Genomic DNA, 8,858 nt, shown 5'->3' on the forward strand with positions numbered 1-8,858 from the left:
GGCGATATTTTCCCATATTTTTTTTTCACTGCAGTTCCATTGTATAATTTCACTCCTAAACTATTCATCTCATTGAAGATGTGAAATTAAAATATGTATTCCTCAAATTCTTTTAAAAATATATTTTTTTATCGATTTTAGAGAGGAAGGGAGAGGGAGAGAGATAGAAACACCAATGATGAGAGAGAATCATTGATTGGCTGCCTCCTGCACGCCCCCACTGGGGATCGAGCCTGCAACCCAGGCATGTGCCCTGACCAGGAATCGAACCGTGACCTCCTGGCTCATAGGTTGACGCTCAACCACTGAGCCACGCAGGCCGAGCCCTCGAATGCTTTTGATGAAGATTTGTTATGTTGTTTACAGTGATTCTTGACGTCTGCTACTGGGTAGTGCTTGTGGTTTTTAACATTGGAAAATGTAAAACCACTTTATTTTAAGGATAAAATACAGTGATGGGTAAGAGGATCCTTGGAAGCAGAGAGAGCTTCCATGTGACCAGGGGATTCCACTGCCAAGGTCTCAGGTGCTGAGCTCAGCACCTCGCTCTCACTTGGCCGTAGGTAGAATCCACACGCACACCACGGCTGCACGGCGGATTCCCAGATTAACAACCTAGGGTGAGTTTTAACTCTCTCTAGCACTGGGCAAGTAGTTTGTGTTCAACCTCAGAATGAGCCAGACCTTCCCTTCATGGGGCTCTCGTTGGCTCATTAAGGACCATTAAATGCACTGTTAAAAGGTGAACCAAATAATGGAGCGCTCTCCCTTCATAAAGCCATTGTCAAGTTTTTACATGAAAAGGGAGCTCCTCAAGAAGGGAACCCTGTGCACTGTTGGTAAGAATGCAAACTGGTGCCACCGCTATGGAAAACAGTATGAAGGTTCCTCAAAATATTCAAAATAGAGCTACTGTATGATCTAGCCGTTCCATTTCTGGGTATAAATCCAAAGGAAATGAAAACAGGTTGAAGAGATAGCTGCACCCTCATGTTCATTACAGCCTTATTCACAATAGCCAAGGTGTGGAAACGCCCTAAGAGTCGGTAGATAAGTGGATAAAGAAAATTGGTATATATACACAGTGCACTATTACTCAGCCATTAAAAAAGAAGGAAATACTAGAAAATGAATTTTTTAAAAAGAGGAAATTCTGCCATTGTTGACAGATGGATGTACCTTGAGGGCCTTACATTAAGTGAAATAAGTCAGACAAAGACAAAATACAGTATGATCTCACTTGTGGAATCTAAAAAAGCTGAACTCATAAAAACAGGGTAGATGGGTAATTGCCAGGGGCTGGGGGGTGGGGGAATGAGGAGATGTTGGTCAAAGGGCACAAACTTTTAGTTATAAGGGGATCTAATGTACAGCATGACTATAGTTAACAATACAGTATTATATACTTGAAACTTGCTAATAGAGTAGATTTTAAATGTTCTTACCGAAACAACAAAATGGTAACAATGTGAGGTGAGGGTATGGTAAACATTTTGCAATATATAAGTGTACACATCATCATATTGTTCACCTTAAACTTATACAGTGGGGCCTTGACTTACGAGTTTAGTTTGTTCAGAGACCGAGCTCGTTAAGGAGCTCGTTAACTCAAATTACTCTATCAACTCAATGCAAAAAATCAGCCGAGAGACAGCTGGTATCTCAAAAAACTCGTTAGTCAGGACACTCGTAAGTCAAGGCCCCACTGTACAATGTTTTATGTAAATTACACCTCAATTAAGCTGTGGTGGGGTGGGGGGAGGAGTGGGGAAGGAATGCCTCACTTGTTACATCTAGTGGCTTGTCATTTCAGACTGTTGTTTACTCTTTGGGAACATTTGCTCTTGTCAGCGAAGCTCAGCTTAAAGAATTTCCTTCACAATTGAGCAGGAAGATGGTCGTATACATGCACACCTATGCATGTGTAGTTTTTCTGAACACTCTAAAGGTTTTTATAAAGTTTACTACATAACCGTAAAGCCAGCACCTAATTTCCAATATTGTTGTCAGCAATCAAATTTGAATAATTTTAATCACAGGCCATTCACATTTGGTTTTTGTGCCTGGAAAATTCATCTTGTACAGATGTGATTCTTGGTGGGTAAATTCCGGGAAGCGTTCAGGCTTGACCTATTTTTTTTTTTAAATAACCAATAAGTACTAACTCTACAACCTGTGAACAGGATTTATGCGGAGCTGTCTGTCAGCCTAACCAAATTAATATCTTTTATGACTCATTCCTGGTATTGAAATGAAACCTGATCCATAGTGTAATAGCTTTTTATTTCTGCATGTGACTGTGGCCGCTGGCTGAACAAAACCCTCTGTTAACAAAGGAAAAATTGTGCACATCCCTTTTTAATAACAAAGTTGTTTCCAGTTAGGCCACGTGTTCCTAACCCTGGTTCTTTAATAGTGGTGTGCATTATAACCCAGGTGAAGGAGCTGTTCTCATCCTAAATCTTGTTTCATTGTTCAGTGCCAATTTCCCGAAAATACAGGGGTTTTTCGTGGCAACTAACGATTTTGAAAATTGTGGCTGAGAGCTTTGGGATTTTTCTGAGAGGCTCCCCCAGAATCCCCGAGCTCCAGCCGGTCTCCTTCATAGGAAGTGGGAGTGTAATGTAAGCCATTAAGTAGTGCATTGGATCTACTCTGCCCAACCTTGAGCTGACTCTTTGTGGGCACAGCGGAGGGTTAACAGTCAGTCTTTCTAGAGCAGTGGTTCTCAACCTTGGCTGCACATTAGAATCACCTGGGAATCTTTTTAAAATCCTGATTTCTGGGCCTCATCCTCCGGAAATTCTGTTTCTTTGTTACTAATGTTGTGGCCCCACCCCATAACAAAGAAACTAACAAAGAAACAGAATTTTTGGAGGATGAGGCCCAGAAATCAGGATTTTATAAAGATTCCCAGGTGATTCTAATGTGCAGCCAAGGTTGCGAACCACTGCGTCTAGCTGAGTCACATTGCCAGGTGACACCTCTTAGCTTGACTCTCTTATCTGCTCTGAGGAGAAGTCGTTATGTGGCCCCACTTCATGGGACCCTTTGTATTGTCAGGGTCCAGATAACTGCTAAAGTGTTGTAGCTGGATTCCCCCTCTCCCCTGCCCCAGGAAGAAGAGCCAAGAATCTTTGGTTGTAAAACCCAAGTCCTGAGCTTGCTCCAGCTCGCACGCCCAGAATGAACTGGAGCATTTAAGTAAGAAATGTCTGATTAAATCCTTGAGCCCAATATTATGTTAAAAGTGAAAAGTCATCCAGCGTTTGCTAAATTGTCTCCTCTGAGGAAGAGAATTTAGTGTGAGAACTGCTTTTTATATTTATGAATCATCATTCCTCATCAAAATTGCATAGACGGTGAATTATCAAGTAAACAGCATCAAATAGTCACGTGTGTTAAATAACAAAAATGCAACCAAGTACATTTTAAAGATCTAACTGGCTTTGTTGAATAATTCATGAATCGGGCAGCATCCCATCTAGCAAATAGGAGTTCCAAGGAGCTGTACAAGATGGAAGGCTTGTATAGAGAGAGGGGAGAAGGGATTGGAAAGAAGTGACAACCTCAGCATCCTTCCGGGGATAGAAAGGGCCTGTATGGAAGATGACCTCATAGGTGCTCATCAGACAATTCCAGACTGACTGGTTAAGATTATATTCCTGGGGAAAGTTGAAATTGCAGTTAGGTTAGGTAGAAAGCCTTGGTTTGGTGATGTGGGCATAGCCCAAGTGGCTCCATTTGAGGCTTTCTCCACATCCTCCCCCGCCAACACATGGTAACTTGAAAAGTTTACTCTCTTTCTTTGCTGTTAGGTATGGCAGTAATTCTGACTCATGCATTGAAACTACTAGATTTTACAGGTTTAGGATTTTTGAATGTGTCTGAAAAGTCACCTTGTAACTTGTATTTTGTAACCTTGTGCTTGTACCTTTCTAATAAGGCATAATATTTGGCAACTGTTTTTAGTTTAATTGCAGCCAGAACTATAGACAGGGAGCCACATCTCCCTGAGCTTTCAAAGACAACCTTTCTATGAAGGATGCATTTGGTTGGATTAAATGAAAAGAAAATTTCCTCAAGAAAAGAAATTCACTTAAATTCAGAATATGCTGGATTTTAGCAGAAGCATAGCTGTGCTTGGGTAAGCTTTTGGCTGAAGATGTCTGGGCTAGGCTGGTAGCTAAGCAGCACTATTAAAGTCTCTACCCTGCCAAAATAAAAATCCGAATAGCCCTTTTATTCCTTTCTAAAAAAATAATAATTGAGCACAATTCTGTAGTCATGTATTGCACAATGGGGAGTCAAAGCCCCTTTCTTCCTCCTCAGGAAAGAACAGATCCAGTCATTGATGGAGAGAGAGCCAGCTCTTTTAGCCAGAGCTACTGAGGTTGGACCCGAAAGTTTCCCAAAGGTCTTCATCCGAATTCCAATCTGTTGTATTCATTTTTTGAAGTTATACTTTGAAAATTACCCCACTTGAATACAAGTATGGGTCAAAGGACCAAAAGCAGTCTTTAAAGCTGTTTTGGAGGACAGTGATATGGAGAATTCTGCTTAATTTTTTTTACCATCAAGTGAACCCATATAAAAATTTATTTTTGAGGTTGTTTTTTTTAAAATATTTTTTATTGATTTTAGAGAGAGAGGAAGGGAGAGAAACATCAATCGGCTGCCTCCTGCATGCCCCCTCCTGGGGATTGAGCCTGCAACCCAGGCATGTACCCTGATGGGGAATCGGTGAACTCTTAGTGTGTGAGATGACGCTCAACCAACTGAGCCACACCAGCCAGGGCTATTTATGAGTTTTTAAAATGCCTCATGCTAGACATTTAAGGGCCATTCTTTTCTCTCAAGAGTCTATCAAACTAAAATACATGCCTATAATGTGACTTTGGGGGGAAAAGCTCTTCATGAAATTGACATGGATCTTCATAATAGCAGTTGATAAATTTCCCAAGGCATCTCTATATATATAAAAACCTAACCAACCATCTGAACGACTGGAACAATTGGAATGACTGCTCAAACATTCGCTGTGACATGCACTGACCACCAGGGGGCAGATGCTCAATGCAGGAGCTGCCCCCCAGGTGGTCAGTGGGCTCCCACAGCCAACCTCCCGTGGTCCCTATCCCCAGCTGGCCACCCCTCCCCCGCATAGGCCTCTATCGCCCGCCAAGCCGAGGGACCCCACCCATGCACGAATTCGTGCACCAGGCCTCTAGTTAAAAATAAAATGAAAGAGGAAGTGCAATACATTTCAGAGCCCACTGTTTCAATTGATAAGGGCAGTAAATTGTCAGACCTGTTCCTCTGTGTACATTCCATTCATGAGTAACATATTCTCTTATGTTCAAGCAGGTATTTCGAGTCAAAACATGGACAGAAACCCAGAGGTCAGGCTCCCTGTGGGTCTCGGAGCAGCAGCCTTTACGTGAGCCTAAATACTTAATACTTAGGACTCCTTAAGTGAAATGCACTCAATATTATATTTTATCATACTTTTTGTTTTTTGATAGTTTTTAACATTTCTTTAAATTAATGTAATTTCACAATAATCTGATTTAACATTAGTTCTAGCACCATCCCCACCCCTACCCCCATTATTTTAGATCTGCTACATTTTTGCCTAATTAAGTGTCATTCCCAGTGGCAGCCCTTGAATCTTTATAGCCATTTGATAACAAATGAAAGTTCCTACTCTGATCATTTTCATCCATGTTTCATCCATCTTAACCCCATGCTTACTAGATTTGTTTAGGTAGTAGATCTTGAATTATTAAGGATTTGAAAATGTAGTTCATTTATAAATATATAAAATAATTAAACTAGACTAACTGCTACCTAGTAGCATTCTTTCTCTGCTTCAGTAAATTTAAATGACCAGAGAAGGAAGACTAGTAGCTGAAATTTCTCTTAACTTGCCCTAACCTATGCTACGATTATTTGAATATATAGACTTCACAGGTAGTTAAAAGTTCCTTCCTTCCCTCCCGCCCTTCCTACCTTCCTTCCTTCCACATCCAAACCTGTAGAGAATTTTTTATAAGAGTTTATTTGTGTCGAAACTGACAACAATGCTGGGAAACAAGATCTGAAATGCTTTGAGAATGAGTTTGCAGTTTCTTGTATGTATTTGGAATAAAGGAGGGAACATAAGGAAGATTACATGGAGGTGGGAGAAAAACCAGGCAGGGATCAAATTACAGGATAGTTATTAAGATAATGTGTTCTCCTGAGGGTGGTTACTCTTCCCAGGGGTCTGGAAAAGGCATTTTAAAGCTTAAGGCAAAGATAAAACTTTACTAGGGAAGTTACAATCCTGGTATTGAATACTCACCATGACCTGCCCAATTAGGAATTTATTTACTTTTGCTTAGATTTATTACAGTGCCTGCCTTTGGTCTGCACTTTCTCCCTCTCTCTCTCTCTCTTTCTCTCTCTCTCTCTCTCTCGCTATTTTTTTCTCTGCCTGTCTCTTTCTGTTGTTCCCAAACATTTTATTTGTAGTCACATTTGCCTACCAGCATTTAAAATATATTTTTTCTTATTTTAAAAATAATACATGCTAACTTAGAAAACTGAAAATATAGGAAACAATAAGATGAAAATCCAAATCCCTAATAACCCCATCACCTAGAAATTAAACTCATTTTCAGTTTTATTTCCTTCCAGTCTTTTTGTAAAATTATATAACAGTGCCTGTGGTCTGCACTTTCTCTCTCTCTCTCTCTCTCTCTCTCTCTCTCTCTCTCGCTATTTTTTTCTCTGCCTGTCTCTTTCTATTGTTCCCAAACATTTTATTTGTAGTCACATTTGCCTACCAGCATTTAAAATATATTTTTTCTTATTTTAAAAATAATACATGCTAACTTAGAAAACTGAAAATATAGGAAACAATAAGATGAAAATCCAAATCCCTAATAACCCCATCACCTAGAAATTAAACTCATTTTCAGTTTTATTTCCTTCCAGTCTTTTTGTAAAATTATATACACACACACACACACACACACACACACACACACACACACACACTAGTGGCCTGTGCACGAATTCATGCACATTGAAAGGAAATTAATTAGAAGAAATATTTTAATATCACTATTTGCCCTTTCTCTATAATAGAAGTGTCAACCAAATTCATGATCGACAATGACAGATCGAAACACACACATGTGATTGGCACCAGCGAGAGCTTTATATGTATTGCACATGTGCGAGTCAACTTAGCCATATATATATATATATGATACACTTGCTTAGTTAGACCTGCTTTCTGATTTAGCTAAACATTTTCGAGCCCAGTGAAGCACCCCAACTTCTCTTTCAGGTAATTGTCAGCAACACAGCAGTAAATATCAACACAAAGCAGATTATTATTGTAGATCACACAGGGAGAACAAGGGGTAAAATATTTAACTGCAGTAGTGTTTGACTATATTCTGCACAGTGAGAAAACCTGAAGTCATTTTCAAGGTCCACCATTTCTTACTTTTCAGTCGGGTCAAGTTTATAAGCTTTCTAAATATCCATTTTCTGACTAATGAAAAGAAAATAGGTTTCTTACGAGTCTCCTATCTACCAACTCCAGGACTTTTGTGAGGATCAAATGAGATGAGGCACGTGAAAACGCTTCACAGACATTTGGTTAAAATGTTTGCACCTGTTATAAAGCAAGTCATGTTTCTGGGCTGCAGAAACTGCAAGGAGGCTAGTTGTCACTAGGGAGAGGAAGCCAGGCATTGCTACATGACATCATTACCTGGACTGACACTTAGCATATTAGCCTTTTATATGTATAGATGGCCTGTCGCTAGGGAGAGGAAGCTGGGCATTGCTATGTGATGTCATTACCCGGTGCCCACAGCAACCGTTTCCAGGCTGGCCATGGAGGCTCAGCAGCGTTGGCTGCGATTTGGTGGGCTGTCACTCCGGGGTGGTGGCGGGGCCTGTGTCCCACTTGGGGGAAGCCGAGTGTTGTTTTGTCAGCCAGGTCTGCGGTGCCTTTTCTCTGTGCATGTCACAGCAGCTCCTCCATTGAACATCTGCCCCCTGGTGGCCAATGCGCATCATAGCGAATGGTTGAAAGGAGTTAGCATATTAGCCTTTTATATAGATAGCTGTTCATTCAATTATCCTTTTAAGAAATGTTTATTGAATGCCTTATTGCCAGGCATTTGTGGGAGGAAAACAACAACAACAGACATACAACCAGGTCCTTGTGGAATTCACAGTAGAGTGAGCGAGCAGAAAATAAATGTTACTACAATAGATAATGTTATATGGCATTTAAGAAAAACTAAAGTAGTAGAGGGGATTAGGGAGTATAAGGGTGGGGAGGGAGGGTCAAGTTGTAATAAAATAAATGTAAAAATCTTCCTTAAAAAGAGTTTTGAGCACAGACTTGAAGGAGGTGAGGTTGGGAATCATGTCTGGAGGACATGCAAGTGCAGATGGACTAGCAAGTGCAAAGGCCCTGAGGCAGAAGCTGTGTTTGAGGGTGGTTTTTCTTTTATACCAGTAAGTTTTTTGTGTGTTTTTTTAATGCAGCGATAGTAACTGGAATAAATGGAATATTGTGTAGCTAATTCAGATCATGTTGTACAAGAATATTTCAGGCTGTGAAATCTACCCCTTATTGTTCATTGTAGACTTAAAGCAAGTACAGAGAGAGAGACAATGCATCATCCAATACAGTGGGGCCTTGACTTACGAGTTTAATTCGTTCCGTGACGGAGCTCGTAACTCAAGTTACTCGTATGTCAAATCAAAAAGTGAACGAGTGAGACACGTGATGCTGGGCTGATGTGGCGTTCACCACTGTGATGTTCGCTGCGCCAACTAGCGGT

At 40.5% G+C, this 8,858-nt stretch overlaps 1 protein-coding gene across 1 annotated transcript in view; it reads left to right on the forward strand.

The window, feature by feature from the left end:
* The window catches only part of FAM134B (family with sequence similarity 134, member B), a 101,304-nt gene that overhangs the window by 25,228 nt on the left and 67,218 nt on the right, over window positions 1-8,858 (forward strand). The window contains exon 3 of the mRNA XM_014546334.1: window positions 5,368-5,440. Within this exon, the coding sequence (XP_014401820.1) occupies window positions 5,385-5,440 (56 nt within the window). The 5' untranslated portion in view covers window positions 5,368-5,384. The remainder of the gene's footprint in view (window positions 1-5,367; window positions 5,441-8,858) is intronic.

This window comes from Myotis brandtii, unplaced genomic scaffold (assembly GCF_000412655.1).
Source record: "Myotis brandtii unplaced genomic scaffold, ASM41265v1 scaffold440, whole genome shotgun sequence".
NCBI classification, from domain to species: domain Eukaryota; kingdom Metazoa; phylum Chordata; class Mammalia; order Chiroptera; family Vespertilionidae; genus Myotis; species Myotis brandtii.